General features: G+C 39.8%; 1 protein-coding gene across 3 annotated transcripts in view; it reads right to left on the minus strand.

Moving 5' to 3' along the window:
• The window catches only part of LOC104589040 (uncharacterized), a 37235-nt gene extending 32178 nt beyond the window's left edge, over positions 1 to 5057 (minus strand). Inside the window, exons 1-2 of one of the 3 annotated variants that reach the window (XM_010247220.3) lie at positions 4597 to 5054; positions 3762 to 3886 (exon numbers count right to left, since the gene is read on the minus strand). In XM_010247220.3, the coding sequence (XP_010245522.1) occupies positions 3762 to 3886; positions 4597 to 4806 (335 nt within the window). In that variant the 5' untranslated portion in view covers positions 4807 to 5054. Of the gene's footprint in view, positions 1 to 3761; positions 3887 to 4596 lie in introns of all 3 variants that reach the window. The other 2 variants (XM_010247219.3, XM_088887900.1) reach the window with 2 other exon arrangements.
• Between the last annotated feature and the right edge of the window lie 17140 nt (positions 5058 to 22197).

Consider the following 22197-nt stretch of genomic DNA (forward strand, 5'->3'; position numbering starts at 1 on the left):
TTGGAGATAGGTGGTGTAAATGGATTTGGGGTTGTATTAGGACTTGTCACTATTCTATATTGGTGAATGGAACAGTGGTTGACTTTTTTCCTGCTTTGAGAGGTATAAGACAAGGAGACCCACTCTCCCCCTTTCTTTTTACCTTGATGGCTGATGTACTTGGGAGATTGATCCATAGAGCAGACTCGAGGAATCTGATAAAAGGGTGGAGAGTTGGCAGGGAGGAGGTACCACTGACACATCTCCGGTTTGCATATGACACAATTTTGTTTTGTGAGGGTGGGAATATAAGCTGGATCCGGAATTTAAAGTTAGCAATACAACTTTTTGAGCAGATGTCTAACCTCAAGGTGAACTTTGATAAAAGTTGTGTGGTGGGGATGAATGTGGAGGAGAGGGTGTTAAGGAATTATGCAGGTATGTTAGGTTGTGCAATGTCAGAATGGCCTTTGACGTACTTGGGCCTCCCTTTAGGAGATAACCCTAAGAATGAAAGCTTTTGGACTCCGGTAGTGGAGAGATTTGAGAAGGCTTGCGTCCTGGAAGAGAAATTATCTTTCCTTAGGAGGGAGAGTCACTCTGATTAGGTCCACCCTAGATAACTTACCTGTGTATTATTTGTCAATGTTTAAGATCCCCACCAAGGTCTCCAACTTATTGGAAAAATTAACGAGGAATTTTCTGTGGGAGTTGGGAGAGGAGAAGAGAAATCATAGGGTGAGATAGGAGGTGGTAATTAGATGTAAAAAACTAGGTCTTGGGATTGGAAACATCAAGAAAAGGAATATGGCATTGTTGGGAAAATGGTTGTGGAGGTTCATAGTGGAAAAGGAAAAATTGTGGACAAAGATCGTGGCTAGCATACATGGGCTGGAAGACAACGGCTGGGATTCTGGAATTGTGGCAAGGGCTACAGCTGCTTCTCTGTGGAAATCCATCCATGATCTGCTTCTAGTTTTCTCCCCTTGGATCAGGTACGATGTTAACTTTGGCAATCGAATAAAATTTTGGGAACATCTTTGGGTTGGGGTTTCACCTCCGAAGGACCAGTTTCCTTCCTTGTATACTCTGTCAAATTTGAAAAATGAACCTATCTCTTCTTTTTTAGTTCCTTTAGACTCCACTTTTGGTTTTGGGTGGAACCTTGGCCTGCGAAGGGTAATTAGGGATACAGACTTGGACAGCCTCTTACCTTTATTAGCCATCCTTGAGAATATCTTCCTTGATCCTAATAGGGAAGACACCAGAATTTGGATCCCTTCTACTTCAGGAACCTTCTCTTGTGCTTCGTTTTTTGAAACCTTAACTCAGTCATTTGTCTCTTCTGGTGTGTCCTTTCCGATTAAGGAATTTTGGAGCAAGCCCATTCCTCCTCGGGTTGGGTATTTTTGTTGGGAAATTTTCCTAAAAAGAATAAATACAAATGATCTACTTCAGAAAAAGAGACCCAATTCTTGTTTACTTCCTAATAGATGCTCTCTCTGTAAAGATGATGGGGAATCCGGTTACCACCTTTTGGTCTCTTGTAAGGTTACTAAAACTGTTTGGGAGTGGGTACTTTCTCGCTTTGGATGTACTTGGAACCCTCCTAAGAGTGTCCAAGGTTTGTTCTCCCCTTTGTTTTTCAGATGACCTAAGAAGCGAGGGAAGATGATGTGGAGTATTAGAGAAGCCGTGTGTTGGTCACTATGAGAGGAAAGAAACTCTCGAATATTTTCAGAAAAGGAAAGATCCCTGGAAGAACTATTAGACCTAATACTTTTAAGGGCTGCCCACTAGCTAAAAACTATGGAACTATTCTCAGACTTTCCTATTGATGACCTGTTAAGAAACTGGAAAGAGATAGCAACCTCTACTCTGTGTAAGACGACTCTTAGTCCCTTGTGGTCCCCTCCTCCCTCCGGATTTATAAAAGTGAATTTTGATGGCAGTAGCATAAGGAATCCAGGGCCCTCTGGGATTGGGGGAGTTTTCAGGAATGAGGAAGGGATTGTTATTGCTCTATTCTCAGGCCCTATTGGAGAAGGAGACTCTATTAGGACTGAGATCCTTGCAGCTTTGGAAGGGGTTCAAAGAGCAAGGGTACTAAATATCAGTCGACTGATTTTGGAAGGTGATTCAAAGGTGGTGATTAGCTGGTTGAAGAAAGAGGACAGTGGCTTGTGGAGTTACAATAATGAAAAGAAAAAATTCTTATGGCTATGTAGAGGCATTGAGATACAATACAGCTGGGTGAAAAGGACTGCTAATTCTTTTGCAGATGGGTTGGCCAAGCAAGGGGTGAATAGGGAGGCTATTTTTTGGGCTAATTTTTAATCTTCTTTCATTGTAATTTTCTGATGGGGAGATAAGACTCTTTATCTCCCCCTTTTTTGTACCTAGCTTCATAATTCTTAATAAAGTTTATGTTATTGATAAAAAAAAAAAAAAAAGAAAATATGCTAAAAATGCTACAACACCCAATATAAAAAACTATAACCTTGAGCATACTGATCCTATGATTTTGAAACTTTAAATAAACCCTAACAAAACTTAAGTAACAGCTTACAATGATCAGACCCTACATCAAAAAATGTAAAATGATCAAATTATACCTACAACAAAATTTTGAAAACAAAAATCAACTAGGAAACAAAAAAAAATCCTAGATTCAACTCTGATATCCACATCAAAAGCTGTTTGAAGGATTGAGAGAGAAAATTACACAGTTACTTTTGACTATAAATCCTAGATACAAGTTAACTGGATAACATGGAAAATTAGGAGGGAATTTAGCATTGCGATGTTCATTACAAATGAATTATGTCATTGTGTTTGAGCATAACTAGAAATGCAGTGCTCCCCCTTCCCAATAATTATACAGCATTTCTGCCAGAAATGTGTTTTGTAGAGACATATGCTGACTAGGCATTTAAAAGTGTTACAATTTTTAATCGAAAGTTTTAGTTGCAATTAGAATATGACAACTCAAAAAAGTATTCTAGTTTTTTTTTCATTTTTGCAGTAATGCCCCAAGTATAAAAACATCAAAATGGTGGTTCTGATGATCACCCCAGCATAGAAATGTATGCACTAGAGTTTACATTTTTGCCTAAACAAACATGATTTTTGTCTGGTTATACTAAAACTCTGATGCAACCAAGGTTCAAAATTTCAATACGTATCGGGGGCTTCCCGATATGCCCCTACAGGGGGTGTTTCGGGGTCTGGCCTGGTTCAGGGGGTAGACTAAACCGGCCCCTCTGAACCAGTTTCAAAGAAAAATGCGAGCAAAGAGCCAAAGGTACAGGCCAATACGCCCCTACCGGCGTATCAGCCTGTATCGATATTTTGAACCTTGGATGCAACAAGTTGTTTAAATGGAATGACCAAGAAATGCATCAATGCCAAACATCTACTAGATTCGTAGAAGTGTATTATTTTTGAATTGCCTACATACTTGGAATGGACTTGGGTAACATTGACCTCATAGAATACAAATCTTTTCCAAGTTAAATTATGCATTTCAATGAAAATTGTAGGGCACTAACTCATCAGTAATTCAGGAATCCTAGGCTAATATACTTAGAAAACCCTTTAAGTTTTAACTTTCCCATAAGAGAGGAATACTTCGGGTTAAAAGGGAAAGACTTGCAAAAATTCATCAAGAAAAAAAGCATGGAGCTTTGCTCAGGAAAGGAAACTGAAGAAGGTAAAGTCCAACCATGGAGTTCTAGAAGAAGGATAAACGAGTAAAAGGCCAACTTTAATGATAAAAATACCTTTTCTGCTCAGCAGCATAGAGCTTTGCTTCAAGACGCTGCCCCAGGTCTTCATCTTGAAATGAAGACCAGGATGGACTCTTTGGCTTTGGCCGAGCCTTGTTCGACAACCATTCATGGAATTGCTGCACCCAAAATTCAGAAGGAAAAAAGAAAAAACTTCAGTCTAGTTCAAGGTGCATAATCCAGTACTCCAATAAAAAGTTTAAAATTACAACTCTAATAACTTAAATACATGACAACCGTTGTCAAAAAGAAGTAATTATGCAACTTGCCTGTAATTGAGATATAAAAAGCACCCAGCTTCAAAACTGGGTAAGAAAGGGGGAAAGAACAGAATCACTAAAAAAAGAACCGGGGCACTTTAAGAAGAACAAATTCAATCTACAAAACGAAGGGGACGGACCAAAGGAAGATAATGAAAAATAGCAAAACAAGGGTGCCAGAGAACAAATTAAGACAACTTACTCGAAAATATCAAGTAAAAGAATAATAAACATTGAAGCATTAAAGATTAAAGATACTAAAATAGGGAAAAAAAAACCTCCAACCTCAAATCAAAACTGTTTGGAGGCAGATAACGAATTAAAAAGAAAGATAAAAATAAATATACAATTGATGTAAACTACGAAGGTAACAGCAGTTTCATTACCCGAATCGAAAAGTAATAAAAATTTATATAGAAAAAACCTTAGAACAAACCCAACAAGGAAGGAAAACGAAGAACCCAGAAATTCTAGACCCAGAAAGGGAAAAAGGGAAAATAGTAAAGACAAACAAAACTCAATTACAAGGAAGAAGAGTAATAGTTACAATTAAAACATGATGAAATAACCTGTCTACGAAGATTGGCTTCCCTCAGCTTAGCTTCGATTTCTTCGGCAGTGGAAGGACTCCTGGCCTCAAGAAGCCGCCGCCGAAGCCTACGAGTCAACTTCGGTGGAGGAGACGAAGAGGAGGCATCCGCCACTAAATCCTCCGCCGGAAAATCCATTACAATTCCAGCAACCCTTCCGGACTCCGTCAACTCTACACCAGCAGTCATGCCCTAGACGACTTCTAGTCCTTCCCCTTATCAGCCTACGATCACAATCTGTGTTTTCGAATCAAAGAAGAAGAAGAAGAAGAAGAAGGTGTGCAAGGATGCAAATAACGCAACGCTTGTTCTTTGGCCTTGACCCCTTTTTCGCAAAGTGGGGGTTGTGGGATTCGATTTCGTATCAACGCTGAACAAACCAGCTAACACACCAACGAGCCCAAAGTGGGGGTTGTGGGTTGTGGTCTTGACCCCTTTTTCTCATTTTGCTTCTTCTCTCCTATTTCAAGTTTTTTTTTTTTTTTTTTTCAACGTTCTGTTTGTATTTATATAACACAAGGTTTTAAAAATCGATTCGGAAATGGAACTGTTGTAGCAATTTGTTTCTGGGTCAACAGTTCGACCGTCAGGATTGAACGGTTCGAATGGTTTGCATTAGGATAAATATTTATATGAAAAGGGACTCAAAGGAGAACCATAGAAGAGAATATTGTCGGTTGAGAAAGAAAAAAGGAAAAAAAGGAAGGAAGGAATGAAGGAGAAAGGAAAAAAAAAAGGAAAAGAAAAGAAGGAAGAAGGGAAGAAGAATGAAGAGGAGAGGGATGATTCGACGCTCATTAGCAATGACAATGGTAACGGCGACGGCGAGGCGGTGACAACAGATGCAAATCTAAGATTTGAGTTCTCAGATCTCAGATTTAAGATCGATTTCTCTACAACATCTGTCTTCTTCTTCTTCTTCTCTCTCTCTCTCTATTGGATCTCATATCTGAGTTCGTGTCTCAGACTGGATCTCAGATTTGAGTTCGTGTTTCTCTTCTCTTTGCAACTTTCTTAAATTGTGGAACTGTTGTTCAGGCCAAACGAGTTAACGGTTCGACCGCCTGAGTCAGCAGTTTTCTGACGAAATCAACGGTTTTTGACCCAGGAACGGGTTAGGGGTGAAACGGAACCGGTTGCTTGAACGGTTTTTAGGCCAAATGGTTGACCATTTGGGTCAACGACAATTCAAAAACATTGATATAACTTACCTTACCTTACGCTTCACTATGACGTTAGAAGTGGCAACAAACACTCAAACAGTACTCTTTCCACATTGCCTAATATTCACATGCAACAAGGCGTAAAGCTACACACCCTTTCCGGTCTCCACCTAAAAAAGAAGGCTTACCTACAACCTTCTTACTTTGACTAGAATACTCTTATAACTTTATATTTGATAGGACTTGTGCATCGCTTTGTTGAAAAATCCCTACTTCAACTCAAGCATTATTATTTTGCATGGAAAAAATGAAGTATCCTTACATCCATAGTTTTCAAGGTGCCAAGGCGAGGCTAGGCGACTGGGGGGCCCCTTGTCGCCTAGTCACCTAGGCGGGCACCTAGGCGTTGCTTAGGCGATGGATTTTTTTATGTTAAAAACATAGATCCTAGGGTAGTACCCTAGGTAGCATAACCATTTTCTTTAATAATTATTCATGATTTTCTTAAGAAAAGTAAAATTTTCATATTAAAGTATAGAAAATCAACATATTCATGAGAAGAAAAGGAAGAAGGAAAATAAAATTAAAAAAAAATATAGGGGTTGAACCCTTATTTTTGTTATAGGAAAAGAAGAAAATAAGAAGTATTGGTAGTAGTAGAAGAAGAATATATGGAAGAGGAAAATGTGCTGATTAGATAAAATTTTAAGTTCTTCCTTACTTATTGGTTCAGGCTTTTAAGTCTTTGAGGGTTCAATACAACATTTAACAATGTCTGTGTTGATTAAACCCTAGTAAATAAGAAAATAATAAAAAGAAATTAGTATATAAACACACAAAATGATTATTTTAGTTTAATAATATCTATTTTATAATTATAATCTCAAAAATGAATGAATAAAAAAGTATTTTATAGTAGGAAGTAGAAAACTGCCTAGTGATTAGGCGAGGGGATAGTAGAAAGTAGAAAACTACTTGGCGATTAGGCGAGGGGAGCCTCAAAGGGCGCCTTGTCGCCTAGGTGTCGCTTTGGCAACTATGCTTACATCCGAATAAGTAATTTTCCCAAAAAAAAAAAAAACCTCAGGGATGAATTTGCCTATCTAAGAATTTACACTAATACAAATAGTGTAAATGAAAAAAAAATGTAAATTCTCATTTGTAATGCAATCAAATAAGATGAGCTAAAATTTGAAACAAAAATAGGTCTAAATTTACACTCAAATCATTTGCGTTGCCACAGTTTCGCATCAATGAAAATTTATTTGCATTGCAACCAAAGACATCCTAAGGCTCAGTACAAATACAGTGCAAATGCATACAAAATAATACAAAATACAAGGTTTTGTACTCTATAAATTTGTATTTATATTCCTTCCAAACATAGCCTAAGGCTCAGTTTGGATCTAGCCTTGTATTTTGTATTATTTTGTATTTATTTGTATTGCACATATGTGCATTTGTACTCATTCCAAACTGAGCCTAAATATCATATATTTAAACTTAACCAGCCATAGTATGGAATCAAGTCTATTAATTTGATCCTAAATTGATGACCATTTACTTTTTGGTAAAAGAGTTGATGATCATTTGGCTTTGAGAAGACATTTATAATTTCTTCATTAACATTGTTAATGTTGATAGAGAATAATTGATACATAATTGATCACATGGATTAAAAACCAAGGTTTAGAAAATCAATACAGGTCGTATCAGCCTGTATATTTGCTCGCATTTTATTTTTTAGTTTTTCTTTGAAACTGGTTCAAAGGGGCCGGTTTAAGGTTTGACTGCCTCCTAAACCAAGCTAGACCTCAAAACACCCCTATAGGAGTGTATTGAGAAGCCCCTAATGCGATACATGTCATTTGATACGGACCGATATGTATCAAAATTTTGAACCTTGAATAAAACTAATTGCATAATTGTTTGTGTAGGTATATGTTGATTGCCTCGACTATGGAGACATGAAATGTGCTATACCGACACCACAAGAACACCCGTGATGAATCTACGACTCGGTTCACACTCGCGATGAACTCAGAACCCACAAATACCTGCAATGAGCTCAAAACCACCACAAGCCCCCAATAGACCCGGAACCATAATAACGAAAGCAAACTCAAAGCTATTGTGAACCTGTGATGGACATTGTAGGTTTACGATGAGCTCAGATCCATCGCAGACTTGCGATGAGCTCAGATCCATCGCAGACTTGCGATGAGCACAAAGCCATCGCAGATTTATGATGAACTCAAAACTATCACAAACCTGCGATAAGCTCAAACCCATCACAAACTTGCAATGAGTCCAAGACCATCGCAAGTCGCAACGAGTCAAGAAACATGTGCTTCATTAATAACACACATGACAAAATGTCCAATAAGATTAGAAAAGACATGTGAGATGAGTATCGATGTCACCCGTGCCAAGTCAATATAAGAAACTCGCGAAAGGAAGTAGCACACGTGTATTATGAGAATCCTCAAACAAAAGGAAACCCCATTCTTGAGATATCACATAAGACATGTGACGAAACCCTAGCGGTGTTACCTAACAACTAACACTGAATCCAAGATTCCCTTCCCTAGTGGGAATCAAACACTTTTAGCTCCTTCCTTTCAGGACCTCAAGATCTCTCCCTATAAATAGGGGTCCAACTCATAACGAGAACATCATTCTATCATTCCACTCACCCTAACCTTTAGCTTACCCCTTGCCTTCAACCTTCCTTCATCTTTCAAGGAGACCCTTGCACGTAGCCTTACCTCCCTACTAATATTAGAATCTCTGGTTCTTCCTTGATCATGAAGAATGGTTATGCACAAGATCAACCTTTCCACCATCCCTAAAGAGGAGATCGATGAATAGGAGAACATTGGCCTGGAAATTGGAGACCAGGTTGGACAAGAGTCGGCCAAGCAAGTCCACATCGAAATACTTTCCAGCAAAGTGTACAAGCTTGACTCTCATATTGATCGCATGGAACAAATGCATAACGAGATGAGAAGAACCCTACAACTGCTCCTCCAAAAGTTGTTCATGACCGAACCCCGCCAATCTGCCAACCACCAATCTGCTAACCTAAACCCCTCCAATCCCGAAGGCCCGGCCAGAGCCAACCCTGTGCTAGCATAAGACACGACACAAAGAACCCATTTTTCTACTATTGAACAACCCCCTATCACCGCACAAACCAACCTAGTAATGGAAGCTCCAATTAGTCGGGATGAACTAAAGGAATATGTCCAAGGCTTGATGGAAAGCCAAAACAGAGCCCAAGCCTCACTTATTCTCTAGAAGCCCTACTCTGACTGGACCCCATACAAACCTTACCCTACCAGTTATGTCCTGCCTCAATATTGGCCACAATATGATGGGAGGCATGTGAACAAGTTCGAAAACATCCTAGGATTGTTCACCTTGGACAGAGATCTGAAAGTGAAGGGATGGGAGATCCATCATATGGATTGCCGAACCCTATAGGATCGTTCATTCTTAAAACAAAACCGGAGCAGATCTAAAACCAAAACAGGGAGAGAGAAATACTTGATACGGAATTAAATGAAACTCCCAACGTAGGTGTTCATGCCCAAAGAGGATACCAAATCCGCTTCCACTGAAGATGACACTACGTATATTGAGGCAGGATTAGCAAGAATGGTTCTTCAGCAAGAACTTGGGATTCTTCACCAAGAATCAAGTAGGGTGGTGTGAGCATGACTTCTGATTGTTTCTTCACCAAGAAACAATATCAAGAACACTTTTTGATTAATCCAGCAAGTGGAGATTGAACTAGAATGGCACCAAGAGCTGAGGAGGAGAAAAGACTACAAAGAGAATTGTGTTCCTTCTATGGAATTCACCCCCTATTTATAATTCCTTCAAAATCAGCTTCCTAATTTGATTAGGAATGAGATTTCCTAATCTAAATCTTGTATTTAGATCTAAACTCTCATGTTGATAAGATTTATCTTATCCAATTGCTAATCCTAGTCAAACTATAAACCCAGAATGGCCCATTTTAATTAAACCGTTTAAGCCCAGTTCAAAATGGGCTTTAGGCCCATTAAGTTATATTGCTACTTAGCCCATTATATGGTGGCTAGTTTGGTTCTCTTTGTATGGCATGGGACCCTAGCATTGATCTACACATCAGCCACATGGGTTCAGCCTAGCCTTTGTTACAAGCTGGAGTCCCATACTTTCACTTAGGTCCAATCGAGTACAAGTCGGAGTCCCATACTTTCCATGTGTTTCTCAAACACTTTCTATGTTAGTGGCTTAGTCAATGGGTCTACTACATTTTCCGTTGATGCTACCTTCTGAATTAGGATGTCCCCTCTACCAACTATCTCCCGTAGTACATGGTACTTCCTCTCGATGTGCTTTGACTTCAAGTGGGCTTGTGGCTCCTTAGCCTGAGCAATAGCTCCAGTGTTGTCACACAACAGTGGAATGAGTGATGTGCTGAATTGAACTACTCCTAATTCCTAAATGAACTTCTTCATCCAAACGGCTTCCTTTGCAGCTTTACTTGCGGCAATGTACTTGGCCTTGGTTGTGGAATCTATTATGGACCCCTATTTGCTGCTCTTCTAGCTAACTGCACAAAACCCCATCGTAAAGATGTAACCAAATGTAGACTTTCTATCATCTGGGTCTGTCTGGAAATCAACATCAGTATACCCCTGGATCTGTAGTGAATTACCATCGAATACCAGATAAAGCTCTTTTATCCTCTGTAGGTATTTTAAAATGTATTTCACAGCTGCCCAATGCTCCTAACTTGGGTTACATTGAAACCTACTTACCACACTCACTACCTGAGCAATGTCGGGCCGAGTGCACAACATATACATGATGCTCCCTATAGTTGAAGCATAGGGAGTTTTTCTCATGCCCTCAATCTCCTCGAGTGTGTTGGGAGACATGCCCTTTGAGAGAGTGACTTCGTGCCTGAAAGAAACATTTCATTTCTTGGAGTTCTCCATACTGTATCTTTTGATAATCTTGTCAATATAAGTAGACTGAGATAATCCTATTATCCTCTTCGATGTATCTGTATAGAGTCAAAGACCCAAGATGTAGGAAGATTCTCCAAGATCTTTCATGGAGAATTGCTGTGAAAGCCACACTTTCACTGTAGTTAGCATCCTTATGTCATTCCCAATGAGTAGGATGTCATTTATATACAAAACAGGAACATAATCTTATCTCCCACTGTCTTCCTGTAAACACAAGACTCATCCAGATTCTTCTCAAAGTCAAACTGTTTGACAGTAGAGCCAAACCAGATGTTCCAATTTCTAGAAGCTTGCTTAAGTTCATATATGGATCGGTTAAGTTTACATACCATGTGCTCCTGACCTACAGCAATGAATCCTTGCGGTTGCTGCATGTAGATATCTTCAATAAGATCTCCATTCAGGAACGCAGTTTTGACATCCATTTTCCAAATCTCTTAGTCATGGTATGCTGATATAGCTAGTAGGATCCTAATGAATTTAATAATGGCCATGGGCGAAAAGGTTTCCTCATAGTCGATTCCCTCTTTCTGAGTGTACCCTTTCGCCACAAGACGAGCCTTGTAGGTCTCAACCTTACCATTGGGGCCCTTCTTCTTCTTATAGATCCATTTGCAACCAATTGCTTTTACCCCAATGGCAGACTACTAGAGTCCAGACTCCATTGGTCTCTATTAAGTCCATCTCAACTCTCATGGCATCTACCCACTTCAAGGAATCTATGTCCAAAATAGCTTCCATATAAGTCACGGGATCCTCGTCACTTGTCGTGGCTTCCACCAAGTAATTTTCTTGGTCGTAGCCGTAACGAACTAGAGGCCTGGATGCCTGGGTAGACTTCCTAGGTTGGTTATTTTCTAGAGCTTGTGGGACATCTCCCACTATCCTTGGGCTCTCCTCATCAAAAACAACTTCTTGATGAAAATTATCCAGGATGTAATCTTCCTCTAGGAAGTAGGCATTTCAACTGCAAAACACTTTTTGCTCTTTTGGATCATAGAATAAGTAACCTACAGAGCCTTTGGGGTAACCTACAAATAGACAGCGATTGGTCTTGGATTCCAATTTGTCAGCACTAGTTCTTTTAACATGTCCTAGACAACCCCAAATCTTCAAGTGTCTTACACTTGGTTTCTTACCTGTCCATAGCTCATATGGAGTCTTAGGAACGGATTTGGTTAGAACCCGGTTCAACACATAAATCGCAGTCTCTAATGCGTAAGGCCAAAAGGATATAGGTAACTTTGAGTGGACGAGAAGTGAAATGATTAACGAAGTCAAATGATATAGGTAACTCTGAGGTATGACTTTATGATTAATACTTTTTACATGCAATGATTAACGAAGTCAAATGATCACTGTACATGCATTTACTAAACTGAATGATCACCATGCATACACTTACTATTACTACTGAAACCAAATGAACATTGTAAGCTTTATACCTCCACAATTAAAGAAGTATATGCATGCATTCTAAACATTGCCTCAATCAAAACTATTTTGTTGTATTGCCTCCACAAATGGACACTGCAATGATATCATCGCAAAAGGACCGTGAACAAGCAAAACAAAGCCCACTAGAATTAAAGGTACGAAATGATAAATTGGTACATACAATTAGTAACATAAGGAAATGCTAAAAATCAATACAATAATAGGGGCAAAATAAAAAGGTTTTAGAATATTACGATGAAGTTCATGCGCCACCCAGACACATGCAAAATTTCGTTGATGCTGTGGAAGAACCATTAGAAAAGGTAAACATGGCCACAGAAGGAGTAGAGAAAAGGTTGGTGTGTATCTCAACTAGATTAGAACCTGAGGAAAAGCAGAGGGTCATTAGATCTTTTGAAAGGTATAGAAACCTTTCCTTTCCCCATCGCAAAAATTAGGACATTTGTTAAAACAAAACTGAAATGTGTTTTCCCTCATATTGATAGAATTCTAGGAGGTTTTTGCTTGGTCGTATGACTAGATGCTCGGACTGGACTTAGCACTAGTCAAGCACTTGTTTTGCATTGATTCCAAGTTCAAACCTGTGAAATAGTGTCACAGAGGATCTTCAAGTTAGAAATAGCATTGAAAATCAAAGAGGAGGTCGAATGACTTCTAAAAGTAGGCTTCATTAACCCCATCACTCACCCATAGTGGTTAGCCAATGTGGTTTCAGTAAAAAAGAAGAACAAACAACTAAGGTTAGTATCCAAGTCCTAGCACATTAGTTTACAACCATTAGAACGAAATTAGTACACTGACTTTTCCCACCCCTACCCTAGGTGTTGTATTGATTTCAAAGACTTGAATAGGGCATGCCCCAAAGATGAGTTCCTATTGCCAAATATGGATATCCTTATAAACTCAACGGCCAAGAACCAATTGTTCTCCTTCTTAATGCCTACAATAGATGCAATCAAATCTATATAGACCCTGTAGATCCACCACACACAACATTCAGAACGCTAATTGGGAATTTCTATTATAAGATGATGCCCTTTGGCCTAAAGAATGTTGGAGCCACATATTAGAGAGCCATGACGAGTGTGTTTCACGACATGATGCATAAGGAGATTGAGTGCTACGTAGACGATATAGTGGTGAAAGCAAAGAAAAGAGAAGACCACTCAGAGGTACTTACAAAGGCGCTCGCCAGATGTGGAGCCTTTAACCTAAGGCTTAATCCACTAAAGTGTGCATCCAAAGTACAACCCAGGAAATTTATGGGGTACAGAGTTGACCAAACTAGAATCGACTCAGATGAAGTAAAGGTAAAAGTAGTTTTAAACCTACCCACACCAAACTCTGAGTCTCAATTAAAAGCCTTCCTTGGGAAAGTCTCCTATCTTAGAAGGTTTATCCCTTGCTTGGCACATGTAGCGATGCTGTTGCTAAAGTTAACCAAGAAGTCTACATAATACAAAGGTCGATGGAACATGAAAATGCCTTCAACTAGTTGAAGTAGACTTTGGCCAAAGCCCCAACCATGTCACCACCAAAGAGCGGCTGGGAGTTCAAAGTGTACATCACATCAAACTTAGAGGCCATAGGATGTCTGTTAGCCCAAGAAAATGATGAGGGCATTGAGTGTCTAATTTACAATACTAGTAGAACCTTGAAGCCGAAAGAAAAGAATTACTCCTATATGGAGCAGTAGTGTTTGACGTTAGTATTTGCCACATAGAATTTCAGACACTACATCCTAGGCCAGAAACTGAAGTTGATTGCAAGGAGTGATCCCATCAAGTATTTCATAGATAGACCCCCACTCTCAAGGACACTTGTGAAGTGGATGATGCAACTAAATGAGTACAACATAGAGTACACCCAGCCAAAGGCAATTAAATGCCAAGAAGTCACAAACCACCTAGCCGCCTTCCCAACTGATGACCATCTCTAAAGAGGTACCTAGAGAACTAACTATCATTGCAGTGGTAGAAGATGGAGAGTGGACCCTAACCTTTGATGGGAGTAGTACAAACACCTCTGCAGGAGCTAGAGTCACATTGACTTCACCTACTGGAGACACTTCAACCTACTCCTTTAAGTTATAGTTCCCCTATTCACACAACATAGCTGAGTATGAGGCATTGGTATTGGGCCTAACAATTGTCAGGGACTCCGGAGCAAAGAAAGTAAAGGTAATACGAAACTCTAAACTAATGATTGGGCAAATGGATGGCATCACAACAGTAAAAGAGTTGATGATCTTGCCATATAGGACACTGATACAGAAGTTAACCAGTGACTTGGAGGTAACCTATGAGCACAAGAATAAAGCCAAAAATAGATATGCCAACACATTAGCCACATTGGGTTCCAAAATACAACCGAATGAGAATTCAATCAACATAACAATCTAGTTGCACTATGAACTATCGACGGAAAGGATAGGACACTGGGTTGAAACAAAAGACGACATAAAAAAGGATGATGGAGATATGATGGAGTCAGGGTAAGATGCCTAGGACCCAAAGAGGTAGAAGTAGTCATGAATGAAACTCAAAGAACATTCTGTGGAGATGTGACTGCAACACTTTATAGGAGACTATAGAGGTTGGGGTATGATGAGGGGTAATTTGATCCTCCCAATCAATACAATGACGCATGGCCTCCAGATGACACCACGATGCTGAATTAGCAGACCAGCTCAGTAAGTTAGCTTGGAGCACCTGGCTTTGGCCAACCTCCACCTCAGCAAGGTCGAACTAGTAGACCCCGTGAAGATCTCACAACCAACACTTTAACTTGCCTAACAAAGCGAAAATGACTACACGAAGAGCTCAGGCCCATTACAAGAGGGCTTTGACTGCTGGTGCCTATAAAAGGCACTCACTTCTACCTGGAAAAGGTACGCATAATCATAAACTCTCAAGCTCTCTCAATCTCTCAAAGAACTCTCAAATATTCTCTGACTTAAGCATCGGAGTGCCATCCCTAGGTAAAGATGCCCAGGCACTCTAATTCTCTTCTTCTCGCAGCATATATCAGCTCGACCACCTTTCCGTTGGGCCTAGCGCAGCTCATCCCTGACCAGGAAACATCCGAATCAGAGTCTGAGTCATTAGACACATGGGGAACTTTCAGATTGTGTTACATCAATTGGCGTCGTCTGTAGGAAACTATAAGAAAAGCTAAGTTCTCTCCTATCTCTTTGAAAACTAAGAAATGGCATCCTTAAGCAACCAGCTCACCAACAATAATAACAATGACCAAATCCTCACCGTCACTATTGGCCAGATAGACGTTCCCCTACACCCATCTATTGCGCTAGACCTGTGGTAGAGCCCGTAGTAGTTAATGCATTTCATTTCTATGATCTGGTGCGATGTGTGCAGGGCATGAGCGAGCAACTGAAGAATTGGGAAACCAAGTTCGCCTCCATGGCGGGGGGGGGGGGGGGGGGGGGGGGGTGGGTAGCAATAGCAATAGCAACACCAGGTGCACCACCAACAAAACCAATAGGTGTTCCAAAAGAGCACTGGCCCAAAGCACAACCAGGTTAGAAACAACAACCTGGCCCTTACCCAAGTTTGTAGTCAAGTACAAGTCTCCAACATAGTATTGGTGCACATCGACAACCCACCTCAAATCAACAATGTATCCCTTGGACTGAATCAGAATCAGTTGCCAATGGAAAGTTGAGCTACAGCTCCCATCGAGACAGAGGCTGCCAGCTCGTCCGAAGGGTACAGAAGGAGGCACAGAAGGCATGCCCATTGTGCTAGAAAGAAAAGCCAGCCTATCCCAACTGGGGAGGCATCAGGTAGCAAGGCGAACAACAAAGTAGAAAGCAAAGTAAGTAGTAAAGCGGTTAGTCAGGCAAATGCCGCATTTGAAGAGCCACGACTGACTTAGGAATCTCCATTGGCACTAGAGATTCTTAAGGCCCCATGACCAAAAAACTTCAGGGCACCTCCCCTCGATACATATAAGGCTACAACTGACCCAAATGAACATGATAATAGTTTTCAAGCCCTAATGCTACAGCACGGGGCTAATGATGCAAGTATGTCTATCGTCTTCCCAACTACACCCAAAGAAGAGACCTGGCTCTGGTATTCAAGGCTGGCTCCAGGTGTAGGTACATAGTGCTCACTCATTCCCTCAGAGCACATTAATCACCGTATTGATACCACATGGATGCTTGCGATCAGCCTGCATTCAACTTTCCTTTTGCGAAAAACCCGCGATGCATCGCAGGCCTGCGATGAACCCATAGTGCACATCGCAAGACTGTGATAAACTCGCGGTTCATTGCACACTCTCGACGAGCCCATTTGCAGCTCGAAACAAAGCAAACCCGGACTGAACCTGCGATGAGGCTCGCATGCACTTGGCCTTGTGATAAACCCTGAATCACCGCAACACCTTGGTTCGCTAAGGAACCGTGACCACACGCCACCCACACACGTAAGGTCGAGGAAATTAACATGGCAAGGAGCTACATAAGTCTAATAAGACGTCGCCTGCCATACGATGACTGATAACTCTATATTTTGATGCCTTAAGGGCATCATTTCAAGGGTATTTTAGGCCTTAGAATAGTCAAAATGTGCCCTTTTTCTAGTTAAATTCAATATTGTGACCTCTGAGGGTCCCTGTGCAAATCCTAGGGAAAACTAGGGAAGTTTCAAGGCTAAAATATAGTTTTTGGGAAGCTGGTGCGAATTCCAACTTTGAGAGGGGGTGTTTTTGTGAAAAACTGAGCACAGGAGGGTGCCTCCTATCTGCTAAACCCAGATAGGCGCCCCTCCTTCTATATTAGCGTACTCCCCTTTCCTTAGCAAACCCTAGGGCGCCTCCCCACTCATTTTTTCACCTCTAACAAGCCCTAGCCGCCCTAGGCTATCAAATCTCCACTCTTCACTCTCTCTTAACCACTAATCTCAACTATCCAAGCCTTAGCAGCCCCTCATATCCTTAGATCTCTCCCTAGACAACATCCTAGCCTTACACCTCACTCCTTAAACCTCAACCAATCACCTTAGGGTGCAACATCACACCAAATAATCACATTTCTCTAGCTCTAGGCGCCCAAATCTCATCCCTACATAATATTGAGTGCCCTCTCCTTCTCTTTTTAGCCTAATGATCTCCTTAGAACAATTATAACTCTCCATTCTCAAACCCTAGGGCGCCCATATTTTCGCATAAACCCAAGAGCTGCCCATCTCTTCCTCTCTAATCCTAGTTATGTCCACCATTTTCTATAAAAAGGACCCAAGGGGCCCTTGAGAAGGGGTTAGTCAATTCACCCAGTTCACAAGGTTAAGGTTTCTTGAGGAGTTCAAGGATTGTAGAAAGGAAGGACGCCCATATCTTGTCAAGAGGGGTTCCTACAAGCAGTCCAGCCAATCTGCAACTACTGCCACTGGATTTTATCAACCATCCCTTTCGTTTTCTTTATTTTCTTTTATCTTATTTTTATTCTGGCAATCTTTTAGATTTAATTTTGGTTGGATTCTGCCCCCAGGTAATAAGACAGAAGGTTGTTCTTGAGAAGTTAAAGGGTAGAGGAAGAGGAGAACGCCCAGGCAAGAGGAGGGTTCCTGCTTGTAGTTTTAGATTTACTTTTTACGTGTGTTTTTATTTTCCAGTTTTTATTTTATTTCTATAATTTATTTTTATCAAATTTAATTTTTTTCTTCCTTTTTTGTAGATCTGAAATTCGGCCAGGTAAGACAGTAGGCCCAGCTTGAGGAGTTCGAGGGTCAAAGGATAGATCCGGAAACTGCTACCTCTGACCAAGTTGCAGATTTTTTATTTCTATTATTTATTTATTTTTCTACAATTTTTACCTTTAGCATTGTTAGAATATTATTTTAATGGATTCCAGTTCAGTTAATCTAATTTTGTGTTTCTATAATATCAAATCTTGTTATTTTATTCAGATTAAAGTACGTAACAAATTTTCCCTCGCTTCTCTGTGGATATGACCCCTTTCTCACCACTAACTGCGTTTTGTAGTTATTTTGAGAATCAAAAAATTTATAAATATTGAAATTGGTGTTCTGAAGTGGTTAACAACACACTTATGGACACACCAAGTTTTTGGTGCCGTTGCCGGGGAAGTAATGGAGAAAAAAATTTATTTGCTTTGTTCGAATCTATTTCATTATTTTTTTTATTTTTGTTTGATTGCTTGATTTGTAATCTCATTTTAATTCTTGTTTCTCTTTGATTTTGCAGGACAAAATAGCAAAAGGTGGGGTATCAGAGCGTTGTTGGACTGTTGAAGAAAAGAGAAGAGGAGAGAAATTGGGATTGCGATTCAGGTATAGTTGTCCCAATTTAATCTTGATTTTTTTTGTTTTTATTTTTGAATTCTTTTTGGTAAAGTAGCGTTTTCGAATTCTTAGTTAATTATTTTTATTTCTTGGTAGATCTGATTTACTTTTTTTAGGATTATTTTTTTTTGTTTCGTTCTTAGAACTATTTTTTTTTTTAGGATTGCTGGGTTTTATAGGGGTGTGCCAATTTACATCTTGTAATGGGCCATCAGACCCTTGGCTCATAACCGAATTTAGGTCAGAGAACTGACCCCATCGAACCATGGGTTTAGTCCAACCAGTTTGGACCAAAACAAGTCAAATTCGGCCTTGGGTTTGGTGTCCAATTCAAGATTTAATTCAAGAAAGTGATCAGAAATTAATTTACGATGAAAAAGACAATCAAGATCAGCAAGAAAACATAATCAGAGGGTTGTAAGTGTGATGATCTTGGATAACCTAAGATTAATTGCAGATAGCAAAATCGGTTTCTGCAAATCGCAGATTACAGATCTTGTATCTGCAAAACTTCTCCTCCATGTGCACCAACACTTCTTCTAATGTAAAAAAATAGAAAAACCCTAGTTTTCTATTAATTACATAAGATTGAATCCTATACAATTTGTCTAAAATAAAAAAATATTTATAGACCAAATCGAATAGAATAAAAAAACAGGGTGCGCTAATCTTGGCGCCAAAAATATTTTGATCTCCATCACACGTACAACCCAAAATTCAAGAAACAACCACAAAATTGTTCCATAGTTATAACAAAATAGTAATGAAATATTGTTTAGATCATACGCCTAGTTACCGAGAACCGATTTCTTAGAAAATGCCAATATGCGCAAATCAAATAGAATAGTTTCTACCGATTTGGGTAGGTCCAAATTTGTTCAGAATTTGGTTCAAGAATTGAACCTGGCTCTAATACCACTAAAGGGAAGGGATATCCATCATATGGATAGATGAACCATGCAGGGTGGATAGGCAAAATTTCAAAATAATTTCTTTCTCCCTTCTAGGAATCGTATTCCCTAGTTTAGAAAAACTACAATTTTCAAGGTTCGTTCTTGAAACCAACCGGACCGGATCTATAACCAAGATTAAGGGACGGATAGACCTAATATGGAATCGACAAACGTAACTCCCAACGTAGGTGTTCACGCCCAAAGAGGTCACCAAATCCTGCCTCCACTGAAGATGACACAGCTTAGGATGAAGCAAGATCAACAAAGCAATTCTTCAATAAGAACCGCAATCCTTCAGCAAGGATCAAGCAGGGGATATGATCACAACTTCATATCTGATTTTCTAGCAAAAATCAGAATCAATAACAATTCTTGATCAGTCCAAGACTATGGAGATCGAATTGGGTAGGGCGGCAAGAACAGAGGAAAGAACTGGGTGTAGTAAAATTGTTTAACAGAAAGATTTCACCCTCTATTTATAACCTCTTTGGATTAGCTTCCTAATCCTATCAGGAAAGGGTTCTTTGATCCAAATCTTTATTTGGATCTGAACTCTTAAGTGGATAAGACATATCTTATCCTCTCGCTGATCCAGAAGCTGATCTAAACTCAAATTCTCTCATAGGTAATTAATCAAATTAACCTAGTTTGATTTGGGCTTTAGGCCCATTAAGTTATCAGGCTCACTTCCCTTTTAATTTGTTTGCTAGCTTGGCTCTCTTTATATGGCATGAGACCCTAATATTGATCTCTACAAAATACATATGGGTTTAGCCTAGCCTTTGTTACAAAGCCTAGCCGAATTCATAGCTGAACATAGTGAACCCCTAAGCCCATCAGTATGGGCTCTTACCAAGCCCAACATTTACACTAAATGGTCCTTGGGTCCAGCCACCTTATGAAGGCCCAAGGACTATGGACTTAAGTGACATTAGCCCATCAGGTAGAAACCCTAAATGGTGTTACACTTAACCTCTTAGCCATAATGATCAAACACTACCCAATAAGAGATGACCTCTCCCTCGGTTGCAAGGTACAATGTTGCACTCTCTACTCAGAATGGATCCCGAGAATTAAAACCTTTGCAAACCTTTTTCATAAAACATAATATATATCTATATAAATATATTTTGCAAAACAAATCTCAAACCAGTTTGAAATCCATTACCGGCAATTTAGGTTTCCATCAAATAGAGTGTTGTCACCGATCATTCGCTTAGTCCGACAAAGGGGCTGATTTTGTCACTATGATCACACCTACTCAGATGAATTGTCAGACTGCCCCAACATACCTAGGTTTTGACCCCTACTAAGGATCTCACTGATTGGCATATCAAAGATAGCCCAATCCAACACCTAGGGCAGGACCATAATCAAGTCTAGTGGTTAGGTGTAAATTTCCAGTTTTGCTCATATGTCTTCAAGGTCCAGGACATAACTAGAAAATGGTCCATTTCAGAGTTTCAAATAAACCCACACTACTTGTGCTTTGAGTCAGAGAAGCCACCCCAAGTGATTTGACAACACATTAGTGTCAGCCTTGGCAGGATAAGCCTCCCTACGTCTATCCAACGACTATGAACATTCTAAACTAACACAAGTTTCATAAGTGTCCAGTTTAAGGGTATTACACAAAAACACACAAGATATAACATGAATCAATTATGTACTTTTATTAATTTACAATAAATGTCAAAAGTACATCAATCTGATTGGAGCTAAGGGCATACATTGTCTAACAATAGGACCCCATTGTAAAGATGTAACCAGATGTAGACTTTTTATCATCTGGGTCTGATTGGAAGTCAGCATCGGTATACCCTAGTATCTGTAGTGAACTACCATCGAATACTAGACAAAACTCTTTTCTCCTTTGAAGGTATTTAAGTGTGTTCTTCACAGCTGTCCAGTGCTCATGTCCTGGGTTTGATTAGTATCTACTTACCACACTCACAGCCTGAGCAATGTTTGGCCAAGTGCACAACATGGCATACATGATTCTCCCTATGGATGAGGCATAGGGAACCTCTCTCGTGCCCTCAATCTCCTTAGGAGTCTTGGGAGACATACCATTGGAGAGAGTAACTCCATATCTGAAAGGGACAAATCCCTTCTTGGAGTTCTCCATGCTGTATCTTTCGACAATCTTGTCAATGTAAGTAGACTGGGATAGTCCTATTATCCTTTTCCATCTATCTATATAGAGTCGAAGTCCCAAGATATAGGAGGCTTCTCCAAGATCTTTCATGGAGAATTGCTGTGAAAGCCATACCTTCACTGTAGTTAGCATTCCTATATCATTCCCAATGAGTAGAATGTCATCTACATACAGAACCAAGAACATAACATTATCTCCCACTGCCTTCTTGTAAATACAAGGCTTATCCGGATTCTACTCAAACTCAAACTGTTTGATGGTTGAGTCAAATCGGATATTCTAACTTCTGGAAGTTTTGCTTAAGTCCATAGATGGATCGGTTAAGTTTATACACCATGTGTTCCTAACCTACAACATTGAAACCTTATGATTGCTTTATATAGATATCTTCAATAAGATCTTCATTCAGGAATGTGGTTTTGACATTCATTTGCCAAATCTCATAGTCATAATGTGTTGCTACAGCTAATAGGATCCTTACGGATTTAAGCA

This window comes from Nelumbo nucifera, chromosome 5, assembly GCF_055504915.1.
Source record: "Nelumbo nucifera cultivar China Antique chromosome 5, China Antique-T2T, whole genome shotgun sequence".
Classification (NCBI taxonomy): domain Eukaryota; kingdom Viridiplantae; phylum Streptophyta; class Magnoliopsida; order Proteales; family Nelumbonaceae; genus Nelumbo; species Nelumbo nucifera.